Here is a 24,750-nt window from a genome sequence, read left to right as displayed (position 1 = left end):
ATGCCTAACAAAGTAGTAAGCAAATATTTCTCGCCTGGAACTGGAATGGATGATAGTCTATCGGACTTTAAGGAAAAAAAGAAGTATAATACTGGTCCAAAGAATGTGAAGAAAACTAGAAATACTAAGAAACCAAAACATACACGAGGCCAGAAAGATATACGAGCCCTGATCAAAAAACAAGAAAATGATGTGTTGGCTTATTCAAACGATTTTAACAAAATATGCAAGCAAGTAGGTGTTGATGTAGATTCTGAGGAACTACAACTAGCTATTGCACTATCAAAGTCACATCATGATGTAAAGAAAGAGAACAGCTCAGATATAGAATCTAACAGCACCGAGCAGTTGACATCTCAACAGAGAATACTAAAAATTAAAACAACTTTAGAAGAATATGGATTCAGAGTTCCCAAAACAAAAATAACAGAGACAAATAGAAGAAAAAGATACAAGAAACAGTATAAACTATTGCTGACATCTGAAACAGAAAGACAACAGATTATCTCTGATAAGTATTCTGAAGTATTAGCGAGAAACATCTTTGAATCTACAAAAGTCTTTGAATGTGATTATTCTGACAAAGAGCTTTTTTACAAAGCAACAAATATTGCTTACGAGCACATAAAAAATGATGATGTTTACTATGTAACAGATTTATTTGAAAAATCATGTCATAAAAATTGTCTTTTAAGAAATTGGTCTGAAATACCTGGTAGACCTTTAAGTCCTACAGTTGAAGTTATTGACATTAACTTTGATGATATAATATGTAACCAACATGAATTAGATTGCATATTAAGTGGAACAATATTTGCAGCACAACAGATAGTTACTAATAAAAACCAAGATATTATACATAATAATAGGACTACTATAGATAAAACTGACCATTTAGAATGTCATGAATCTAAACCCTTAGAAAATGAAGTTGGGCACATAGATAATTTAAATGGAATTAAATTAATCACAGAAAATATTGCATTAAATGAAACCAGTTGTTATACAAACTTGAATACCATGTCAGTCTCACAGATAAGATGTGTTTCTCCAGATCTTTTTGATGATGAAGTATCTGCAGTAATGGAATCTCCAGATAATGATGTGCAGCTTTCTGGACAAACACTTTCAAAGGGTGACAATATTCACACATATTGTATGGATTTAACAGAATGTGTAAATATTGACTCTTCTGATTTACATGCTAAGACAAAGCTTCATACTAATAATGAAATTAGTATCACTAGCAGGAAGTCTAATGATTTGATGGAAATAACTGAATGTGTTTCTTCTACTAGCTCAAAACAAATAAATGTTGAAAACATTGACCTTACACAGAGCTCAAATGAGTCAGATAAACAAAATGATGACATTCTCTCTCAAAATAAAAATATTGAAGTTATGGATCTTACTCAAGTTAAAGATTATGATCCATTGCCAGCGAAAATAATTTATACTGAAAAAAATTATTCTCTTGATGATACAATAATACTGGTGGATGATGATACAACAGTACTAGTGTATGATAGTTTGAAAATGCAACCACAAAAGCAAAATTTGACTCTAAGAGATCTCCCTGAATCAATATGTACTGATGACATTGACAACAATGAAGCCAACTCCAGTAGTGAAAAAGGTAAAGATCAAAGGTCAGGAAATAGTTTCAAAGATCATTTATACAACAATACCTATGAAAGCAACTATGGTTATAAAAGTACTCTTCAAAATATAGGTGAAGTTAGTGAATATGTAAATGAACTAGTTGAACATCAACCAGGTGAATTAGACTTAACTCAGAGTTCTAACTCATCACAAGGCGAGATGTTGACAAATCAACCTATTTCAAATTATTCAACTTATTCAACTAGTCTCGGTAAAAGAGACAATATGTCAATAGATTATGATGAAATCAATGAAGTAATTGGCAGTGAATACATAAAGAAATCTAATGATTGCAGATATGTAAGTTGTTCATTAGAAAAGGACGCCAACAAAGACATTGCCTCAAATCCTAATAAAACTTCAAAAGCATTTGAATGTTTGGAAAATGAATCAAACTATGATTTACATCAATCTAAACATTGTATGAATACTGACTTTAGGTGTTCTATAGCTATGAACGATGAAAATAGTTCCCTAAAAGAGGATGCTTTTAATCCAAACCTTGATACTGTATCAAATCCTAGTAAGAGCTCAGAAGTATTTGAAATTTCAGACAAAGAATTTAATTATTCTGTACATCAGTCTAAATATGAGAATTTCGACTTCAGAGATGTTTCAGTTATGAATGACTTTTCACATTATAAAAATCAATCAATAGGAAAAAGCTGCCATTTCTCTACATCAAAAAAAAGATCATTGAGCGAAAGTAACTTACTTAAAGAGAATATTATTAGCCCACATAAAGAACAGTCTCAATCACAAAAACTAAATTTTAATAGTGAAACATCTAATGTGATAACTATTCCAAAAGAAAATAATAAGAGTATATTAAATACGCCCAAAAATGGCGAGTACATAATAAAAACTAATGAAGTAACTCCTATGCTGGACTATGCATCAATGTCTACACCTGAAAGACACAAGGAATTGGAAAAATATGGACTCAAACCTTTCAAGAGAAAAAGAGGTATAAGTTCTGCATAACTATTTAATCGTAATTGCATTTTAACAATTGAAAATACAGATCTATTTTCTCTTACAGCTATACAATTACTAACTTATCTGTACAATCAAACTCACCCAGTAGTAGAGTCGCATGACGATTGTCTGTCACCATCCAAACGGCAAAAGAGGGATGATGGAGACAAAAAATGTAGTTCACCAAAAAAGACATCTAAAAGTGAACTTTTACATTTTATAAACAAGATATCTAAAGCTACTGTTAATCCTATACAACCCATACCTGAAGTGAATATAGAGAATGATTTATATGCTATTACAACCGAGCAGCCAGATATCCGAAATATTGAATGTAATACTGAAGATTGGTTCTTTCAGAAAAGGGAGAAAGCTAAGGTAATATATTTTTGTATGGGCATATTTTCTGCAAAACATTCTAACCTACAATCAAGGCAAAATTGAAATATTAAAAAATTGATTACAGCTGAGCGATTGCAGTAAAATGACAGGTTGTATCGCAAAAGAAGCATCCATATATTTTCCTTTTTCGATACGACATATCTTTCTCCATAAAATCTCAATTTTGACTAAATTGTGTGTTGGAAGATTTTTTTCAGAAAATACGTGCATATTATGGCACTATTGAATTAAATATGTTAACATTAAATAACCATTTCAGGTGTATTCATGTAAGGTTCCTTTACATGTGGCTTTCCACAACTATGTGTCATGTCGGCGGCGGCTAAGGGAGGCTATATTGCGTTATGAACCTGTGAACATTGATGTCATACATAAAGACCTGGTTGCCACTGGATACAGGTACAATCCTAAGGTATGAACTTGCTTTATCATCCATACTATAATATTATAAATGCGAAAGTGTGTCTGTCTGTCTGTCTGCTAGCTTATCACGGTCCAGCAGTTTAACCGATTTTGATGTTTGGTATAGAGTTAGCTTCCACCCCAGGGACGGACATAGGCTACTTTTTACCCCGGAAAATCAAAGAGTTCCCACGGGATAACCAAAGGCCCATCCATCTAACCGATTTATATTAAATTTGGTACAGGCGTAGCTTGCATCCCGGAAATTGACATAGACAACTTTTTATCCTGGAAAAAAGAGTTTCCACAGGATTTTTAAAAATCCACGCACGCGGAATAACTCGTGGGCATCATCTAGTGTTTTATAAACTTAAACTGTAAATATTACTATGTCTGCATTTATTTATAGTCACATGTTTGGGAAAGTAAAGTTTTATATATGTATATTAATATAAATTAGAAATAACTATGGCCATGGAATTATACCCTGCACTGACCAATTAATTTTTTTTTTTCGAAAAAATAATTATAGGTTCATTAGACCTTATTAAAACATTTTATTTTAAGAAACCTTTCCACTGCTATGGCAAGAAACACTAAACAATTTGTTTGTCTTTCAGGATCTATTAAAATTCATGGATAGAAAATGTATCACAGTGAAGACGGCTGACAATTCAAGAAATAAAAAATCATAGCATTTATTGTTAGATCTAGACTACCTACTTGGAATATAAATAATATAATATTTTATAACATTTACAAAAATGACTTTTTTAATTATAACAAATCATGATTTCTGTATTGCGACAGTGCACTGTCACAGCAAGTCTGTCTTAAAATAAAAAAATAAAAATAAGTCCAGGGAATGTAAACAATTATAATATTACTATATCTATCCACGGAAAGAAGTTAGTAGGATAGCGCTCTCTTCATTACGTAATCCCATGCAAATGACACGAGCCAAAAATCACAAACATATTTTCAAAAAACATTTCAATTCAACAATGTTTCAAAAAAAAACTTTCGAAATTTAATTCGAAAACATAGTTTAGTTTGGCGACTCAAAATGGTTAACGTCCGGTGAAATTTCAAATTTTTGGCTCTGTCATTTGTAGAAGTGTTTGTCTTTGGGGATTACTGATTTAGGTAACAGACTGCTACAGTCCGACAAGGCTCTTTTGGCGCGTGGCCAAAATCGGAACTAAAGCCGCCATCTAGAGAAGTGCACTTTGATAGTTCGCTGTGTCGGCATAATGCGACTCATTGCGCCCTCACTCAAGTGCCAAAAGAGCCTTGTCGGACTCTCGGATGAAACTCCTTACTGCAAAGCACACTAATCACCTCGGGACAAGCTCACGGCAACTTGCAGTTCCTCGCGCATACACTCTTGTTCCACGCTTGCCTGTGTGAACTGTGCGGTCGGCGAGCCGTAAGCACGGCGTCACAGTAGCCATAGCAGAGTCGACGTACTGGAGCTGCTAATCCGTTTACCCCCCCGTCCACACACTGGTCTACTCGCGTAATTAATCGCGACGCGCCGCACTACGAGTAGGTCGCTTGCCGTTGCAACGCGATTGCATACTTACCGACAAAATAGGGAGCGATGGGCATGAACGAGGAGTATGCGAGTAACGCGGCCACTCTACGTCTCTGCCTCCGTTCCTCGCTTCTTCCCATGCCACACGGGCAGTATGTAGACGGGGGTTAGGTTGACGGCGAAGTGATACAATGACATTCCATTTCCGAGTTTATATGTGTACTGTGACCATATCAGCTTCATAGAACATCATTTTTGTCTGAAATATTCCTGCTATGTGTACTAATTAAGATCAATGAGTAAATATTAAATAAAACAAATATGATAACATTAAAAACAATTTTATAATCAAAACAGTACCATAATTAATGCATTTTAATTGGTAGGTACATAAATTAAATAAAAAAACAACATTACTAATCATTTCATTCAGCACTGTGTGCTGAAACTATTCTTTAGTACAAAATCATTACATCAAAATCTATTTTATAACTAAAATAATTAATTAATTTAATTTAAATGCTTCTTACTGAAGTATCAGATCATAAATAGCTAAAGTAAATCACGAAACTGTTCCTTATTACAGTTAGGGTCCATTAACACAGACCAGGACAGAGTAATCGTATTTCAATTAGAGTTTTAGGACATTGAAATAAGGTTTATTTTAACATTTCAAATTACTCATAATATACTTCAAAACAAAAAAAAACAAAATTAAAATCGGTTCATTCGTTTAGGCGCTACGAGGCCACAGACAGATACACAGATACACAGATACACACGTCAAACTTATAACACCCCTCTTTTTGGGTCGGGGGTTAAAAATAGACTGCCACGCGCTAATTTGCAAAGGAACAAAGATATACTTAATTAAATAATAGATTTCATTTAATTTCATATAAATTCTGTAGAGAATCAGCTTTTAATATACATAATATACAAAATGATGTAGCTACATGCATATTGTATTAACATTCTTTTTTTACACATAACTAATGTGTTTTCTCATGCCTTTTGGCGTGCAGTTTTAGCTAGGGGCGTGTCCTAGGCGCCACGCAATGTTACATTTTGTGTCATTTCTTCAAAAGCCCAGCCTGTTGGATGACTTGTCGAGTCGCGTTGTTGATGTGTCGAAATCTGTCAGGACCCAGTTGAATGCCGCCGTACCTAAATGTAAAATAATTCTATATTAAAAGGAGTTCGTAGGTTGCTCCATTTAATGGTAATTTTAACCAAACTCAATGAAATTTAAGACATACTTATTCTAGAAACTAATAATACATAATTCTGTAGTTTGCCTGATTTTTGTAAAAATGTGTAGTTTTAAAGTTACAGGGGCTCAAAGATTTGGCACATTTTTACTTCTGCAAATTTTATTTTTAGAGACTTAACAGTACATAGTGACTCTTAATTGCACAACACAAAAATTTGTACAAAAGGCAAACTTGAAGTGAATCAGGACTTCTCTTTTATATGTATTGATTGATTTACTATCAGATTTTCCAATAAATGGAACAAAATACGGCAAATTGCAATTTATGTGAATACAAAAATACCTACAGCTTTATGGTGGTTTCTTTTTGTCTATGGTTGTGAAGAAACCAAAGGGGTATGGGTTCAATAAAAACTGGCATACCCCTTCCAGATTAGCCCGCTTCCATCTTAGACTGCATCATCAGTTGCCACCAGGTGAGACTGCAGTCAAGAGCTTATTTGTATCTGAATAAAAATAAAAAGAAACACCTTACCATCTAGAAACAACTACTAAAGTATTCTTCTGGTCCAAGATCTGCAAGAGATGCAGCATCCTGCCGCCCGCGTGTGCCTCGCCGTCGTCGTCGCAGTCTTGCACCATGGTTGTGCCTTTTTCAGTCTTCTTTTCTATCCGATATGCATACATGTTGTGTGTTGCATTACGTATCTTCTTGTTTTGCTTCAGTTTAGCTAATACCGCACTGTGAATACAAACAGAATACTGCAGCTGTTGTAATGGGCAAAATAACTTTGGTACTCCAGAAGTCTGTAAACTTCACACTTAGCTGATAATATAAGGATCTGCATAAAGTTTAACATCTCTTTTTAGCCAAATTTTGAGGGTATATTGTGCGTAAATAAACCATGTATAAGAAACTACAAAATTATATAAAATATTGCCTTTAAGGCAAACTTCACTAAATTACAATTTCAAATATCTTTAATTTGTTAAGAAACCAGCACAAAGGGTTCCATCTTACCAACATCATACCTAAAATAACACTTTTTGTGATGTAACCACAAATTCAGATTTTTCTTTTTACTTGTGCTAATAAGGTATTGCTACCTGCCAAATTTCATGATGTTGATGATCAACAGGAAGTAATGTACCCTTATAGGTTTTGATTCCCTTGACAGACCACAACACAACAGATCCTTATAGGATCAGTTCTTTGTCTGTCTCTACAGACAAAGAAGTGGTCCTATAAGGATTTCTTTTTTCCCCTGAAGATACAGAACTCTAAAAAGGAGTATGACTTTAGGTTATTTGTTTTACAATGTTGTATTGTCTTATGCTATAGTTTATGTAAGCATGAATTAATATTAGGTATTTAGCAGAGTGAAACTTGACGCCACAACCTTTCATAACAGTTAATAAGGTAAGTTAGTAAGGTCTTTTACATACTTAATATCATCAATGCTGTGAACTTCAGCTGCATGCCCTTGAAATGAACTCTTTCTGTCAACTATCACTTCACCATGAGTAATCTCCGGACAACTGATTTCTATCTGAAAATGTGTATTTTATACTCACTATAGAATGGGTTTATCGAATTGAGAGGCCAAATAAATAAATTTAATAGCTAAACTAAGTTTGTACATTTTGTACAAGAAAATAATAAAAAATTGATAAATTAATGGTGATAATTAATTACGCCAACTTTAAACTAAAGCTACAAGGGCACCCAAAGTCTTTTGGTTTTTCAAACTATGTGCCCCGCTCATTGCCACGTAAGCTTAGCAACCCGTTGAACTATGTTGGTTACACTAGTTCTCTTAATTTAAAGTCAAAATCATTTATTCAAAGTAGGTACTATTGTATTACTTTTGATGGTCAGAATTGTTATATCTGTATGATATAGTGGTGATAAATAATTAATTACGTAAACTTAAAACTAAAGCTACGAGGGTTCCAAACGCGCCCTAGTCTGAGAAGAGCCCATAGCAAACTCAGCCACAAGAAACTACAAACAGAGCTCTCTCCATCGCCTGAGTGACTGAGCTTTCATATGAAGCCCATTGTTAGAAATCACATCTCATGGCCAATTCAAAGGTCTGTGATTTAATTTCTAACTATGGTCGCTAACTAATGTAAATTAATGGATTCAATTTAATTTTATAACTTACCTGAGACAGATCTAAAGTTTCCTCAATCAAAATCTTTTCCTTTGCAGATTCCACAGGTCTTATAGTCTGTAATATTTCCCTGATTTTCTCAACCCATTGAAATATGATTGTTTCACCTAAATTATCTCTGAAAATTATAAAAACAAATTCCTTATAGCTATTTTATTATAATCTGAATTTAGTTGCTCTAATGGGTTCTGAATAAATCCAACTAACAATGGCAACAGAGCTGCATTCTGGTTTCAAAAGTGATCAAGCAAAGTTATACATATAAAAATTAATGTTTGTCTGTCTGTTTGCTACATATTCATTCAGGCATCATTCATCTGATTAAAACTTTGTACAATTGTTGTTAGCACTTGCTGGAAAGTTTTTAACAGTTCTATCAACATTATTATGATAGACGGTGTGCAAGTCACAAGGCATGCTAGGCATTAGCTAGTAAATTATAAATCAATTAAATATAAACTTGTGGATTAAAAGTAAAAGTTGTGCACGATGTTTCACGTGGTGATAACTGATAGCCTAGTGGTTAAGAGTTCATCCTCTTAATGAGGGGGGATCATGGTTCAATCCACCTTTTAAGTTTTTGGAGTTGTGTGTTTTAAGTAATTACTATACATATTATATCAATTACTTTAACTGTGGAGGATAACATCAGCATTGTGAGGAAACCTGCATGTCTGAGTTCTCCAAAATGTTCTCTATGGTATTAGTTAAGTTTGCCTATCTGCACTTGGCCAGCAGGGTGGATTATTTGTCAAGCGCTTTTCCTTCTGAAAGGAAACCTGTGTTCAGCTTAGTAAGCCTGTGATGGGATGTCGATGATGATTGTCTGAGATACCTAAGTATATAGAGGTATCAATATTACACTTACAAATAAATCTCATCCAGGCAATAATGAAGGTTTTCTTTGACTTTTCTATCCATCCATGGGGCTGAAACTTCATATTTAGGTGGGCTTTGACTCGGGTAGCCCTCAGGCATAGTTACATACAAAATGACTTCATTTTTATCATCTTTGATTTTTATATTGTACGACTTTGTAGCCTCACTGTCTATCGTCCAGTCTTCACCGTAAATCGAACTTAATGCTTCAACCTCTTCAATCTAACAAAGTAAAAAAAAAATTGTGAACCAATCTAATCTTCTCATTTCGCCTGCCTCAGCACAATTACCTACTATGATTTTGTACTATTTTGCTAATTATTTTGGAGAAGCCTTAAGGAGCTTAGGATATGGAATATAGAATATAAGAAATTCGAAGTGGGTAGGTAGGTACATACTTACTTATTTTCTTTCATGTGAAAGCAAAGTTGGTTAAGTAAGTAAGTACATACTTGTTTCGATAAATTGTCTGATTCCATTTCGGCAGTTTGCTAAATGATAGTACTTCAAATGTATCAATTTATATATTTTTATTTGTTTTTCATTATTTTTTGACCACCGACTGAAAAAAAGTTTTTGAAGTTTCCACCCGTGTTACCAGATTTTTATGAAATTACTTTACTCTATGGACAAGGATCTTTTGGCTCTTGATTTGTGACATTGACAGTTGACCCCGTAGTTGTAGTAACAAAGGCTGCCAGCATATAAAATCTTCTTGGAATATGTTGAAAATGTCAATGTTGAAAATCAAGTGTTTTATCCATGGTTTTATCTAATTGTAACTAAAAGAGAAGCCGGGAAAGCCATCCCTGTTTCCACATCGAAAAAAATAGTAAAAACCATTAATAAGTCATGGATCTGTAACCCATCATGTTTACTTGCTCAAATATTATAATAACTATTGCTCAATATAGCTATAAGATTCAGACACATTTATGCTGCATCTATTATCAAGATATATCGTTAGGTATAGAATGGCTAAAAAAAATGTGAATTTCAGATTTTTTACTTAGCAACACCGTATAAGGGGACAGGCGCTACGCGCAGGCGTCATACTTAACAAGATGGCGGCGTTAGTTCCAATTTGGCCACACGCCAAAAGATCCTTGTCGTACTTGTACTCAGAACTCTTAGACAGAATCACCAACTTTGTAGACGCCAGTAGCCACGGGTAACTTTACAAACGTATCAAACGTCAATGGAGAATGCTACGTACACTCGATCTACTTTTAAACAGAGCGAAGCGACTCCCACTAGTTTAACCGCCTTCCAAAAATTCAAAAATGGACCAGTCACCAGTTGTTTTTCAACCTGTGTATGTATGTAGTATGCACACCGAAATCTCCGAGATTTCTGAATCGATTTGCGTAATTTTTTTTTAGAAACTGCGACATTGTTCCATAAAATTCGGATTCTAACTCCTCAATCCTGATGCTGCATTCCTAAATCATGGTGAGCCAATGGGGTTTTTATAGAAACATCCATTTTAAGGTTTTTACGAAATTTGGTACAGAGATACCTTGCATTTCAGAGACAGGCTACTGCTATCTTTGTCCTGGTAAATCAAGTTCTCACAGGATTTTTAAAAGTCTCACAGGAGAAGCAGCGGGCATCATCTAGTTAAAACATATTATTAAAGTAGGTGAATTAAACAATTTGAGATCATATAAATTGCTTTTAATTTTTCAAAACTTATTATTAAAACTTTATCAACTAAATGTGTGGAGCAATTACAAGCTTCATGAATTCACCATGCACCGGCCGGGCTTGTAGCTTCCCTGAATAGACAAACAAAGATTAGGTGATTAATTTATCATAAGATTAATATAATTGTAGTAGGTACAGTTCTGTATTAACTAAATTCATGCTTGGCTGTGATGAGTTTGTGCCCCATCACTCAGCAGTAATGTATACCATAGGGCTCACCCAGCTATGGGAGTCCTTCATCACGACTCCTCCATTTTTCAAAGTCGGTTAAAAAAGTAGCCTATGTTACTCCTTGGTTAACCCTGTATTTGTCTGTGAAAGTCCCGTCAAAATAGGTTTAGCCATTTCGAAGATTAGCCCGTTCAAACAGACAGACACTTTAATTTTATTTATTAAAACAAAGTATAGATAGGCAGGTGCAAGCACAGCGAGGTGGTCGGTGGAAACTATTTGCACTCCACTGGAGCTTCATTTGTTTATGCACAGAGGTAGATTAACCCGACGATGACGCCAGTGGTAGATGCTTTTGACGATTCAAAAGTACTTGTATAAGTTTAATTGAATAAAAAATATTTTTATTTATTTAGTCTCCAGCATCCAAATCTTAAAAATTCCTTTTCTTGTCAATACCCTAATCAGTTTGAAATAGTATTTAAAAAAGGAAGAGTTGAAGGCCTAAACAAAATTTTTGAAAAGAGCTTAGAGTAACATCAGGATCATGTTTTAAAAATTTCGCTTTCACTTCGCTCACCTGCGCTTGTGTTTAATGATGAATCAATATCAATATATTCATATTAATTTAATTAAGTAAGTACTTAATTTAGTTTTAATTGAGATGTACATTTATTTTAATTTCAATTACATTCAATTTTTTTTGAATCTAGTAAGAATTATTGATCTGGATGCTGATTTCCTGATGCTTACTTTCACTTTGGTTATGGGTAAAAATAAGCGTTGACTGTATAAACTAAAAAAAAAAACGTATTTTCTGATAGGTATTATTATTTTCTGCTCTTTTAGATATATTCAAGTTTTTCTTTAATATTATGTGGTAACAAACCTTATTGGCCTTGGGCTCCGAATTTTATGACACACCCCGGCTCAACAGGGAACATAATTAATTGCAGTATTCCGCCTGAGTAATCCCATATTACATGTGGAGGGTTCTGCATAGGTTCACTAGGGCTGCTTAATTTCTCTTGAGTTGGCGCAGCGTTTGAAGTGGCACTTCCATTTTCACAACCAGTATCTAAAGTGGGACTTCCCCTTTCATGACCAGTCTCCAAAGGAGTACTCCCACATCTACTAGTAGGTTGTACTGAAATACAAATGCGACTTAAATTTTTATTACTACTACAATTTCAGTAAAATATTAGAAAATATACTATAAGTACATACCTGCTGTAATAATTTTACTAAATTTAAATACTTACTTACTCTTTTCAAAATAATTATGTTCCTCCTGTGATTTTTTTTCTGGTGTATTACTTTTCCACATGTGGAGAGGGAAATCAGCCAGTATATCATCCCCTAACGGTTTAGAAGTCAAGTTTAATGAGGGTATTGCTTTTTTTTTTAATTTTGTCTTTTTACGGCAAAAATCCTTATACTTGAAATGACCTTCACATACAAATTTTAATGTATTCAGTTTTTCTATAGGGATGTATGCCAAGTCTTCTTCTCCAGTAACTCTTACCCACTCTTTACAACTGGAAAGTTAAAATGTTATATTTGAGTAAGATTTTTTATTTCATGATATTACTTTCTATTGTATTTTTTTATTTCTATTATTATTTTCTAGTTCTATAGTCTATTTTCATGCCTGATGACCCAAACAGTACAGTACAGTATTTTGATCAATCAGCGAGTGGATGATTGATGAAAATGATACAATTTCAAGAATCAAATCTTTAACAAACAACCTGATACAAGCAGTTAAGATGTCTGCCTCCTATTCAGGAAGTTAGAGGTGCGATCCTTGGATGCAACTCTTTACTTTCAGAGTTGTGTGTGTTTTAAGATTTTAAATATCACTTTCTTGTTGAAAGCAAACCTGCATGCTTGAGAGTTCTCCATAACATTCTCAAAGGTGTGTGAAGAAGTCTGCCAATCCGCACTGGACTATGGCTTAAACTCTTCATTCTGAGAGAAGATACAGGCTCAGGAGAGGGCTGGTGATAGATCAATCATGATGATGATGATACTATATACTTTAGTATGTTTTCAAAGTAAAATTTATCCTGGTGCCAACAACTGATTTCTAGAAAGCCTTGGATTTCTAGAACATTATCAGAGTGACAGGCGATGGCCAAGAAACTGTGATTGAATTCGTAGTGTGTATTGATTATGACAATAAGAGAGGTACAGTTTACATTTTTTCATCCTTGGGAAATCTTGACATAAGCATGCCTGCTTTACCGGTTCTTATATTGCAAATTTCACATTTACGAGTTCTCATTTTTTTGCTCATTGTTGTGGTTGTTGTTATATTATTAAATAAAACCAGTTTAATAATGTACTTTGTGAATAAAACGTAATGAGCATAGCATTGAGATTTGAGCAGTAATCAAATGAGTGATCAGTGTGAGGTTTTTTTTTTTTCTCTCTCGTCTGGCTTTGACAATGATAAGCCAATGTCAGGACTTCGTCTGTGATGGCGTTTGCTGGCGCGCGTGCTGTGCTTGTTTGGAGTGTTTTTTTTGTTAAGAGTGGCTGGTTTTTGTGTTAGTTGGTGTTTTTTAGTGGTGGAACTGACTGGGATGCGCTCTAAGGGGGCGCCGCGCGTATGTCGGCGGGCGCCGGCGCAGACGGAGTCCATACTTGTATAAATTCAATAACTTGAAAATATCACAAACTTGACATTGGCTAATCAGAGTAAAGCCAGATTTAAAGAAAAAAAAAAAAAAGCCAATGTCAAGTTTGTAGTTTTGTAATAAGTTAGATAAACTATACATAATACAAGTATGGACCCCGTCTGTGCCGGCGCTCGCCGACATACGCACGGCACCCCCTTAGAGCGCTTTCCAGTCAGTTTTAACAAAAAAAAAAAAAACACTCCAAAAAGGCAGAGCACGCCCGCCAGCTAACACCAACACAGACGAAGTCCCGATCAAAGAGTATATAATCACTATGAGTGATTACATACTCTTTGATTATCCGATTACTGGTCTGTGGTCTACATTTACAATGTACTCTGTGGTGTGTCTGTGGTTGTATAATACAGACCAAGAGTAGTATATTCTTTGATACAGACCTTCGATCAATAGATTTGTGCATATACCTATAGGCAGGCTGTGTGAGCCGAAGAGAATATAATCACTAGGTGTGAGCCTTGTCGGACCATTTGTCTAATCTATGCATTTGTCGGACTGTATATTTTCTGCCATCACCCATCACCATGATCACCATCCCATCACCGACTAGAAAAAAAAAGGTGACACCGTGAATTTCTTAACCAGTTTAGATACGGCTCTGGATTCTAGCTTTTATGAGCCTCTTTAATTCTGCAATATATATAATATGTGAGGCCTTAAAGGAGTCATATCATATCTAGTCATAAAATAAATTTGAAAAAAAAGAAAAAACCATGTGATTTCCATTTATTTTCATTCAAATATCTTGCACACGAACGAATAACAACGATCGGAAGAAACGCAACGAACTTTAAAAAATACCAAATACTCATCATAATAGCCACAGAGATAGGGGACAATTTATTTTATATGCTAGACCGTGCTGAGCCCGACCAGTGCCACCGTATAGTCTATGCCATATGTAAAAAGTACTCTGTGGTCTATGCGTGCCGCGTCCGAGTCAGATCGGAAACAGACTGGTTCCGCCTCGTCCGTGTTGCGTATCTTCATACTAAATTGCAGACCGTGGATCCTCGGCACCCTCGGCACGATGGACGTGTCTCGAAAGTGACTACTTTCTAGTCTAGTCTACTGACGCTGATAACATCTCATTGCTATAAAATAGTAGCGGAAGTTTTCAGGATGCCATTAAAAACTATTTTTCTATTAATGCATTGTTTTATTAGGTAATCTTAAATATCTTCCTAATTAAATTACTCCTTCAAAATCATTTCCTGAACTATTATTAAAATTTTACCTAAAAGTGTGGGATTTTCGTGATTTTTCATGCCTAATTTTTGTTGAATAAAGAAAATAAGAATTATTATTTACCTACTACAATTATTTTACTACATTCATGTATGAGGAAAGAGGTACATGTATGGAAAAGTGTCAATTTACATTTAAAAATGAATTTCGCCGAAAAAGTCCAAAAAGTGGTACTTACCTAAATATCCAAAATTAAAATTATTCAAAAGCTACCAAAAACACATTTTACCTTTGGAGGCGGAAGGACCAAAAATAAAAATCAAAAGCTATCAAACAATTGCACATTCTAAGTGCTTCATAACACTGTGTAATTGCAAGAGTCGTATGCAAATACGCGAATAATAGATGCATTATGGAAATATGCGATAGGAAAGTTAGCAATTTAATGCAAAGCTCACCCTTTCGTGTATTAGTTACTATGCAAGGTTGCATTTATTCTCGGAACGCTTATGCAAATAATTATACAAAAAATCCGTTCTCAACATCCTACCTACCTACTAGGAAGTTACATGGGCGTATACCCAGCTTCTAGGCCAGGTTTTAGGAGCAAATCAGATTTCTTATAAGCATCTAGTCAAATAGATAACAAATTAAAATAGGTAATTTTTATATAAATTCTTTAATCATGCAACTATTTTATAAGTAACTGTCGAGGTCTTCAGCAAAACGGTTTTTGACGTCCTACGTGAAAGAATCACCCATAGCGTTAAAAGTTTTCTATGTAGGTACACTCATGAGCATTTAATTCCTATCTTCGATCATCATTAGTTGATCTTAGCCACGTTTTTATGCATCTGCCTGAGTGTGCTGAATATCTCAATTGTAGCAGTGGAATAAGGCATTGCCAGTAAAATTTTTAGAACTGTTTTCGGATAAAAAAATCTGCTATACCTATATTAACTCCGTTATTCCAATACCTTCAAAGTCCTGCTGCTGTTTATTTATACTTATCTAAAAAGTGCGCCATAGTTCAGCTTTAGATGTGATCCCTTCTTATTCATTAAATTCGGATACCTACTTCCTCCATTTACGTTTTTGTAGTTTTGGAATTATTGTAATTTTAATTATCTGAGCAGGGTGCAACAATGAAAGAGTAAACGCTGGTGAATGGTACCTATTTGCTGAATATCGTCACTAATGAAGATGATAACGAATCCAACTTGGGCACGTATGCGATGCCTAATTCCTAAACATTATTTCCCTTAGCGATGAAAATACTCGCTAAGGGAAATGGCGGGTTCGCCGCAGGATTTTTAAAAGTGGTATATTGTATTGCAAAAAGTTCTTTTTGTTTGGATGTACCAGGTATCTATACAAAATCCAGAGGGGGAACAGCTGCGCTCTGAAAAATAGCTTAGATGGTAAGCTATTTTCAGGAAAATAATTCACATAATAAAATGAGTACGAGTAGTACCTACTTACATAGGTAATTGGAGATAATAAAACACAGTAATTTTATTTTCGCTATTTGGTTTATTGTGCTGTTTAAATGAACAACAATCTATTGTGTGTACGAAACTCTGAATTTTCAAATTAAGTTTACCATGTAAACGTGTCATACCTTGGTGAAGCGAAGAATCCAGAATCTGTCCAATATCGATTAAAGGGAAAATTCTATAGATTAAATTAAGCCTTCTTACTGAAGTTTATCAACAGACTTCCTAGTTGGACATTTGTGATAGAATCGACACTTGAATGACCTTAATTTATCTGATTTTTAACCCTCGACCCAAAAAGAGGGGTGTTATAAGTTTGACGTGTGTATCTGTGTATCTGTCTGTGGCATCGTAGCTCCTAAACTAATGAACCGATTAAAATTTAGTATTTTTTGTTTAAAAGGTGGCTTAATCGAGAGTGTTCTTAGCTATAATCCAAGAAAATCGGTTCAGCCGTTTGAAAGTTATCAGCTCTTTTCTAGTTACTGTAACCTTCACTTTGTCGGGGGTGTTATAAATTTTTAATTTATACTTGTTAGCAATAAAAATGTGAGAAGGATAGGTATATGGTAGTATGGAACCCTCGGTGCGTGAGTCTGACTCGCACTTGGCCGGTTTTTTTAAAATAATTAGCTTCCAAAAGTCGAAAAATTTTTAATGTCGGCCCGAGCTTTTTTTAACACTACCCTCTGAAGTGCAATACGCTGGATCCACCTTGTCCGTGCAGAAAAGGCGGATAGACACCGTTTACATGATCATACTTAATGTAATTTTTTTTTAATAATTAAGTGTACAGTTCACATTATTTTAGAAGTAAGTAAAATAGAATGGCTAAAAGTCAAAACTCTGTAGGTTATATATACATTTATATTTTCTTTAATCATGCAAGGAATTTAAGAATTAGTTCACATTAATTTACAATTAAGCTTGAACTTTCCTTGAGTTTTTAATATTGTACAATATCACAGAATCATGTTACATACTGCTAATTATTCTATCATTTTTTTATACTAAAATTTACAAATCTACTTACATAATAATTTTTAGCTAAAGGAAACGAGCTTTTTCCCTTCTATAGGTTCAGTCAAAAAACACGTTAGCTTTTAGAGTCGCAAATAACGCAAATTGCATGGTAGTTGAAATAAGGTTTAAGACCAGTGCAATGAGACATCTGCACGTGGGCACTTTTAAATATTACTGTTGTACTCTATCCATGGAAATAAGTTAGTATAGGGCTCTCTCTGTTACGTAATCCCATACAAATGACAGAGACAAAAATCTCAGTGGGCGTTAACATTTTGAGTCACCATTCCAACCAATCGTGAACACGTTTTAATAGAACATTCGAAATTCAATTCGAAAATGTTTTCACAAAACATTCGAAATTCAATTCGAAAACATAGTTTCGTTTGTCATTGGTTGATGGACTCAAAATGCTCAACAACCACTGAGATTTTTGTCTCTGCCATTTGTATTGGGACTACGTATAACGTAGCAAAGAGAGCCCTATACTTACTTAATATTTCTGTGGGTAGAGTATAACTTTTGGTATTACGCAAAAAGGCCTCAAGACGACTGGATCGACTTCCACGATGACTGGATGATGGATGATGGATGGATGAACGAGAAGCGATTCTCGTTGCTCCTCATTTCTTACTTCCAATTATTTATTAAATTAATAAATCACCCTCTGCGCAGATACAAGGTCAGAGGCCTTTTTAAGTGACACCAACTGCACCCTTGACCGCTCTTAATTAACTAGGTAGATATACCTAATAGATAATATTGTAAATATTTACATAATCTACATAATTTGATAAACTACCTAAACAATAATTTATTTAAATATTTGCTTACTTTTAAATTAACTTATAAGTTAAATAAGTACCTATCCAATTATGTTACTTATCTGTTATGAAATATGGCGACATTTTTTTGATGATTTAGGAATTGGAGAGACATTTGCAGATATAACTTTTAATTTTCAATAATTAGGTAATTATTAAAGAAAACTATAGTATCTCGAGCAATGATTATAATACCACATATTATTACTTATCTATTTACCTATTTTTTCTGCTGATATCATTTTAATGGCTAACTTTTAAATTATTAGTACTTATTTCATAGAATTTTGACTAGAGTACAGTCAGGTTGTGTAACTTAAGGGTTCATTCTTGAAACTACAAACCCGGACTGTAAATATAATAGTTTTTAATTTCCAGCTTTAATTTCTGAACTGACTGAATCATTGGACACAACACTTTGCACTGAACAGTAGCTCGCCGGCGAACTTCGTTCACTAGAAGCTTTCTCGTGGCTGTATTCAATCATACTACCGCTGGGCTGACGGAGAAAATTCTGGATTCCGACTGGATTAGAATGCACTATTTTATCCGGCTTTTTCAATAGTTCTTCTATTGAATAAGGGTTTTTCTTCTTCTCTTTTTCGTTTAATCGTTTTGGTTCGTCGGTGTCTGGTCTGTCGGTGCTGTCGTCGCTGGCTTCGACCGATATGTATTCAGAGCTTTCTGATTTTACTTCTTCGGGATTAATTCTGTTTAGAAGGTCGCTGTGTAGACTTAGGGCGTAGGGGGAGAAGTTCTTTGAATCTGGATACGGCATCATGACTCTTTGCCAAGGGGAAATTGGGTAGGGTTTGAGGAGGCCTTGGGCTTGGACTTGGTTGGCAAGGAGCCAAGACGTGGCGAGTCTTCGGTCGTAAGTGTGTGGTTCAGCTTGAGGGACTCTGACTGCTGTGTGGGCGAAGTACGGCGGGGTCTGCTGTGGCATTGGTGTGGGTAGCGCTGTCTTCATTGCCATGTAGTCTACCATATTCGGCGGTATCTCCGATGAAGGGAACGGTTCTGAGGAGAGAAAATATTTAATTACAATTTTGGTAAGATCCTCTCAAAATGAGCTTTTAGACAGATTATCGTCTACCTATTGTTTCTTTATAAGTAGAAGCAGTAGGTAAGATTTTCATCTTCAAGCCTTAGGTTGTCAAAAATCATACCTAAGTAGTACTAAGTACATAATTATTAAGTCCTGGATTAGAACCGTCTGCTGTGATAAAGTGTACCTACAGAGGATTTTGGACAACCCCAAGGTAATCTTAGATCATTATTAACTTAAAGTCCCGATAGAGCTGGCTTTATTGAACCAAATTAAGGTACACCCAGGGCAATTGATAATGGAGATCCCCCTATCACTAAAACATGCTCACTAAGTATATTATAATTTTTGCTGCCCTGTTCAGAAACCGTTGTTAATCTTTGTTAAACTTTGTTTTGGCGTTTTGGTGCAGAGATAGCTTGCATGCGGTAATGACATAGCTACTTTTATGCTGGAAAATCATTTAAGAACTCTGACAGTATTTTTAAAGAACTTAATCCGAGTCGGGTTCATCATATGTATCATCATCTATATCATCATATGGATCATCAAGTATTTGGTACAGTGATAGTTTGCTAAAAAATTAATACCAACCTCTTTACTAAAAATATTAAAAGCTTCTCTATATTTGCATATAAATTCTCTATATCTATTTACATATAAATTGATTCAACTAAACGTGTCAAACTCCCATTTCAATAAAAATTCATTGAATCCAAAACACGCCTGAGTGTAGTGAAAATTATCGTTAATTATGTTGTAATTCGTAACACAACACTTATGAGTGTAATATATTGCCCCATAAGGAGGGCGACAAAGCTCGTTAAAAAAATTCAAATCCACAGGGCACTCGTGAAATTAACGGTGTTTGGCCGATTACTAAATAGTAAATATTATAATATTCTACGATCGATAGTTTCGTACAATTGAAGGTGGAACGAACGAAATTTATAAAAAAAACCTTTAGGTATTGTTGTGTAATTGTAGGTAGAACTATTTTATATTATCGTAATTCGTATAGATCATTCCTTTATCATTATGTCATTAGAAGAAGAATGATAAAATAATAGAAAGGAGAGAGAGTGATAACTAATAGTTACATAATATTATAATAGAGTAGTTAAGGGATAGAAAACAAAACAACAGAGATAGTGTTTTGCTCTATAGTTAAAGTTTACCTACCTCTTAATTATCTCAAACTTATTTCAATTAGAATCTTAAATAGGTAAGTATCTTTTCTTTTCTGCTAGATAAATACTCAATAGGAAGTACCTAGATATTTGAGGTAAAGACATTCCAAACCAGTGGTAAATATTCTTAACCATTCAAAAGTACTCGTAAAAGTCTAATTGAATAAAAATATTTTGAACTAGAGGATGCCCGCGACTTCGTCCGCGTTGATTTCGGTTTTTTTAAAATCCTGTAGGAACTCTTCGATTTTCCGGGATAAAATGTCCTTCCCCGGGATGTACCCCAAGTCTGCTTTCATTAAAATCGGTTCAGCGGTTGGCCCGTGAAAAAATATAGCAGACAGACAGACACACTTTCGCATTTATAATATTAGTATGGATGGATTTGACTCACCGTGTCCACTTCGCATTTCATCTTCGTTCCACGCCAGTCCACTGTTTCTCAGGATCCTGTTCACAGACGACACAGACGGGATCGAGTGTGGTTCGCACACTCTCGCACTGAGCAGCCTCTCACGAATCTCCCACGCGAACATGCCTGGGTTTTCTTGCTTCAGACGCAGTATCTTCTTTACTACTGTGGGCGTTGCTACTTGCTGCAAAGAGATAAACATATTTCAGTAAAAATATATCCTCTCAGATCTCAATAAAATAATTTTAGAAGCCTCGATAGCTCAACGGTTGAGCGGACTGAATTCCGAAAACTCGGCGGTTCAAACCCCAGCCGTTGCACTATTTTGGTGTACCCACTCCTGGCACAAGCGTTACGCTTAATTGGAGGGGAAAGGGGAGTACTAGTCATGATTAGCATGGCTAATATTTTTTATAAAAAAATATATAATCTTATGAAGAAGCCAAGGTTTTTTGAACAACCCCATAGACCTTCGTACTTTACATGCCAGAAGAAGATACAATATATATAAAATATAAGAATAAAAATAAAATATAAGAAGATATAAGAAAAAAATCTAAAAGTAGATTGGATCTGAACATCATCTACCAACTTTAAACTTTCCCTAATCTTGTTGCTATTGCGGATATTAAGTATGTGTGGTCAGGTACCTTACCTACTTCTATGATTCTAATCTTCTATTGTTTCCATATCTCTATCATGGATTCCCTGCTGAAATGTCTCTATCCGATATAATATGACCCTGAAAAATCTTTAAGTAGGTACTCAGATGATTTTGAATAATGTTTTAGTAGCCTTTTTGTTTTCGACTGTACTATCTGGTAAAGACCAGAATTGATTATAATAATTATATTTCTCTAGCAATATCGAGGTTATGTAGGAGTAGGTACTTATAATAATTTTCTTATTACAGGAACAAAAAAAAAACCAATCAAAATTTATTCTTCACGGGTGTTGTGGCTGATAAATAATAATTTTCAAGAATTGCGACGCTTAAATCGTCATAAAATACAATTATTATTGCAGATGTCGGATCGCAATGAGGTATATTTTGCCTAATGACTGTGTTAATGCGTATGTTTGTTTATCGAGAAACGTCTTATTTACGCATGCCGGTAAAAAGTAATTTGTTTTTAATGTCGGGACGAAATTAAGATTTCAATGAATTAAGTGGACAGATATACCGCATCGCGGCGTCTTTGTTTATTTACTTGTGAACCGAATTGACTGTGACTGATTTCATAAGATAATGATCTTAAATTAAAGTGTAGGTACTTTAAGGGTTCCGAGACGGTCAAGCGACTTGACGTCAAGCACAGAGATTTTTGTTTGAGTCAAGCATTTTGACTGTTTACAAAGTTTGCTTGATGTTTGAGTCAAGCATTTACGTGCTTGACGGTGATTGATGCGATTTTATATTTTTGGTTGGCGTGAAGTTTTGACCGTGTGCGAGATATTACGAGAAAAGTGCCGTTTGCTTGACCAAGCTACTTGACAGGCGCATCAAGAAGATTGATCAAGCAAAACAACTCCACGTTCTTGACGTCAAGTCGCTTGACCGTGTATGAAGTGCCCTGCCTATAGGTAGTTATATTGATTTCGTATACAATGATACGAATGATACATGTAATGTAGGGTAGGTAATATCTATGTATTAGTTTTTGTGTCAGTTTTTTTATATTAAAAAAGTCCATCTCAGCTGTAAAGTTTTTAAATTGTCTAAAATTAAACAATTATCAAGCCATATGTTCTGAAATCCATTACAAATCTAACTTCCTCTGCACGCACGCGTAAAAAAATAATTATAAGGCTTAAGCAGGCTGTCAAAGTTAATGTGTAAATAGTAGCTTTCGGTTGCGGGCAAGTTTAAAGAACCCACAATGATAGAAAGGCGTCAATTTTGGCGGGAAACTAGCAATTACGCCATTAGATCTACAATCGATATTCTATTGAACGGTTAATTTTAGCGTCGCGGCCATCTTTGTTATGCTTTTTGTAAGCGCGCTTTCCGTTACAGGGGCACTATAATTAACCTGATGCGTTCGGTTATCTAAGTGTCAAAATATTTTGTGGCCTTCTGCGGTTAACTTTTGAAAAAAGGGACACTGTTAAATGTGAACAAGTGTCTGTCTGCGTGTCCGTCTGTCTGGCGCTCTGTCTGTCAATCGGCCGTCCCACTTATTTCTATTTGATTCTAAAAACCTAATTCTTGCCACTAGGCTATCACAACTTTTTTATCATTTATCTACCAGTTCATTATTTATTTTCGCTGTATCATTATTTAGTTTGTATATCAAAGTCAAAATCATTCATTCAAAGTAAGTAGGTACATAATATGACGGACGAAAGCAATACCAAACCCAAACTTTATTAGTGTAGGAATTCATTACAACACAATATCTTGGACACTTCAACAGCAATATGGGAAATATGAAAGGCCGTGCGAAACGTCAGGTGCACTGTAATGACTTGTTTAGTCCACTGGCTTTGCTCATTAGTCGCTACACGAGTGGTATCGATTAGATTCAAATTAACTACTGTACCTACTATCTTGTTTAATCTCTGCAATGTTTTTTGGGGTTTAATATTTGTAGCAAAACATAATATTAAGTATAGAAGCTTGCTTGTTACATGACGATTAGAGCGATTAGCATTCATACGTCCATGGGGCGATTATAATATATTAGGTAGGTACCTAGTAAGTAAAATACGAACCCATAAAATTCAGGTGAGATACTTATTATATTTTCCATTAAGGTTCTGATGCACTGTTTCATTTTACTCGAAGATTACATCTATTTATTTCTCTACTAATTAATCAGCAAATAAATTGTAGGTACAAACTATTTCAAAAACCGTTGACTACAAAAAATATTACATATTTGAGTTATCGCCAAAAAACGTGTGAATTTTCATTTCAATTTTTTCAAAAACTAATGTTTCTAATACAGAATGGCACGTAGGATTTTTAATTAGCTTTAGTTTGGTTCTACGTAGCAAACTTTCATAGAAACATCAGTAGATATTTCTAAAAAAAAGATTCCGACGAATTGAGAACCTCCTCCTTTTTTCGAAGTCGGTTAAAAATGCAAAATTTTTGGCGATAGCTCTTACTATTTTTTGCAGTTTTTGCGTAGGTAATTCACTCAAGTATTAAGTATGTTTAGATATTATTCAAGATTTATTCAATCTAAGTTCTTAAACTATTTTATAGCACAAAAAGTTATGCTATTGGATACGGTTTATTTTTTTAAATTCTCATTAATTTTTTGGAGATTTTCCACGATTTCGTTAGTTTCTATAGCGCGTCACTTTATGTACCTATATAGCATAGCTTTTCTGTGTATAGCAATGTTTCACCTTTTGAGTTAAAAGAAGGTAAGTTAAACAACAATATCTAGAGACTATTTCTATTTTCCATTCTCTGCCACTGACTTAAATCTCGCAATATCTAAGCACCTTTTAAAGCTTGTCTCTAGGTTTATAATCATCGAACGCATCAAAATTGCGGTAAACAGAAGCTTCGATCATGTAACGCGCAGCTCCCGCGTGACCGTTCCGTTGGACGCGACGCTTTTTGCGCGCGCGCATCAATCATCACTTGACACATCCAATATCTGTTTTTGCGATATAGGCCTGCGCGTTTTTAGTTCGCCGATGAATAGTTCATCGGTGAGCTTAATCTTATACAAAGTATCTACTAAATTCTAGTTATTCATGATTAACTTTGGAAATTAGT

At 34.7% G+C, this 24,750-nt stretch overlaps 4 protein-coding genes across 8 annotated transcripts in view; 1 reads left to right on the top strand and 3 right to left on the bottom strand.

Moving 5' to 3' along the window:
- LOC123865685 (structure-specific endonuclease subunit SLX4) lies at positions 1-22,148 on the top strand. 2 transcript variants are annotated; one of them, XM_045906886.1, is made up of 5 exons: positions 1-2,629; positions 2,705-3,018; positions 3,302-3,454; positions 4,065-4,144; positions 22,134-22,148. In XM_045906886.1, exons 1-4 carry the CDS (start codon positions 1-3, stop codon positions 4,137-4,139), a joined length of 3,171 nt encoding a protein of 1,056 aa, XP_045762842.1. In that variant the 3' UTR covers positions 4,140-4,144; positions 22,134-22,148. The 2 variants fall into 2 exon arrangements, with proteins under 2 accessions (XP_045762842.1, XP_045762841.1); XM_045906885.1 differs by lacking the exon at positions 22,134-22,148 and having other exon boundaries at positions 4,065-4,400.
- On the bottom strand, positions 5,307-9,838 carry LOC123865690 (protein IMPACT-like). Of its 2 annotated transcripts, none has more exons than XM_045906895.1 (6): positions 9,653-9,838; positions 9,240-9,472; positions 8,363-8,489; positions 7,641-7,744; positions 6,730-6,936; positions 5,307-6,148 (listed from the first exon to the last, which is right to left on the bottom strand). In XM_045906895.1, the coding sequence occupies exons 2-6, from the start codon at positions 9,347-9,349 to the stop codon at positions 6,055-6,057; spliced, it is 642 nt and encodes a 213-aa protein (XP_045762851.1). In that variant the 5' UTR covers positions 9,350-9,472; positions 9,653-9,838; the 3' UTR covers positions 5,307-6,054. The 2 variants fall into 2 exon arrangements, with proteins under 2 accessions (XP_045762851.1, XP_045762850.1); XM_045906894.1 differs by having other exon boundaries at positions 9,703-9,838.
- Positions 10,913-13,552, bottom strand: LOC123865691. 3 transcript variants are annotated; one of them, XM_045906896.1, is made up of 4 exons: positions 13,330-13,552; positions 12,395-12,666; positions 12,018-12,275; positions 10,913-11,028 (listed from the first exon to the last, which is right to left on the bottom strand). In XM_045906896.1, exons 1-3 carry the CDS (start codon positions 13,425-13,427, stop codon positions 12,019-12,021), a joined length of 627 nt encoding a protein of 208 aa, XP_045762852.1. In that variant the 5' UTR covers positions 13,428-13,552; the 3' UTR covers positions 10,913-11,028; position 12,018. The 3 variants fall into 3 exon arrangements, with proteins under 3 accessions (XP_045762852.1, XP_045762853.1, XP_045762854.1); XM_045906897.1 differs by having other exon boundaries at positions 10,913-11,023; XM_045906898.1 differs by lacking the exon at positions 13,330-13,552 and adding an exon at positions 13,011-13,048.
- The window catches only part of LOC123865686 (paired box protein Pax-1-like), a 38,618-nt gene continuing 31,953 nt past the window's right edge, over positions 18,086-24,750 (bottom strand). The window contains exons 3-4 of the mRNA XM_045906887.1: positions 20,994-21,195; positions 18,086-19,381 (exon numbers count right to left, since the gene is read on the bottom strand). Of these exons, the coding sequence (XP_045762843.1) occupies positions 18,729-19,381; positions 20,994-21,195 (855 nt within the window). The 3' untranslated portion in view covers positions 18,086-18,728. The remainder of the gene's footprint in view (positions 19,382-20,993; positions 21,196-24,750) is intronic.

Source organism: Maniola jurtina, chromosome 5 (genome assembly GCF_905333055.1).
Source record: "Maniola jurtina chromosome 5, ilManJurt1.1, whole genome shotgun sequence".
In the NCBI taxonomy this organism is placed as follows: domain Eukaryota; kingdom Metazoa; phylum Arthropoda; class Insecta; order Lepidoptera; family Nymphalidae; genus Maniola; species Maniola jurtina.
This window is presented reverse-complemented; position numbering and strand designations above follow the sequence as displayed.

What these genes read in the sequence shown, in the direction of transcription:
- LOC123865685 (XM_045906886.1), top strand. Translation starts at nt 1, where the DNA reads ATGCCTAACAAAGTAGTAAGCAAATATTTCTCGCCTGGAACTGGAATG. An exon ending in AGAAAAGGGAGAAAGCTAAG is followed by an intron (nt 3,019 to 3,301) that starts GTAATATATTTT and finishes TAACCATTTCAG; the next exon opens with GTGTATTCATGTAAGGTTCC. An exon ending in GATACAGGTACAATCCTAAG is followed by an intron (nt 3,455 to 4,064) that starts GTATGAACTTGC and finishes TTTGTCTTTCAG; the next exon opens with GATCTATTAAAATTCATGGA.
- LOC123865690 (XM_045906894.1), bottom strand. Translation starts at nt 9,729, where the DNA reads ATGGAATCAGACAATTTATCGAAACAA. An exon ending in CAGACAATTTATCGAAACAA is followed by an intron (nt 9,473 to 9,702) that starts GTATGTACTTAC and finishes TTACTTTGTTAG; the next exon opens with ATTGAAGAGGTTGAAGCATT. An exon ending in TTAGTAGTTGTTTCTAGATG is followed by an intron (nt 6,149 to 6,729) that starts GTAAGGTGTTTC and finishes TTTTACATTTAG; the next exon opens with GTACGGCGGCATTCAACTGG.
- LOC123865691 (XM_045906896.1), bottom strand. Translation starts at nt 13,427, where the DNA reads ATGAGCAAAAAAATGAGAACTCGTAAATGTGAAATTTGCAATATAAGA. An exon ending in TTTCCCAAGGATGAAAAAAT is followed by an intron (nt 12,667 to 13,329) that starts GTAAACTGTACC and finishes TTAACTTTCCAG; the next exon opens with TTGTAAAGAGTGGGTAAGAG. An exon ending in ACATAATTATTTTGAAAAGA is followed by an intron (nt 12,276 to 12,394) that starts GTAAGTAAGTAT and finishes TTTGTATTTCAG; the next exon opens with TACAACCTACTAGTAGATGT.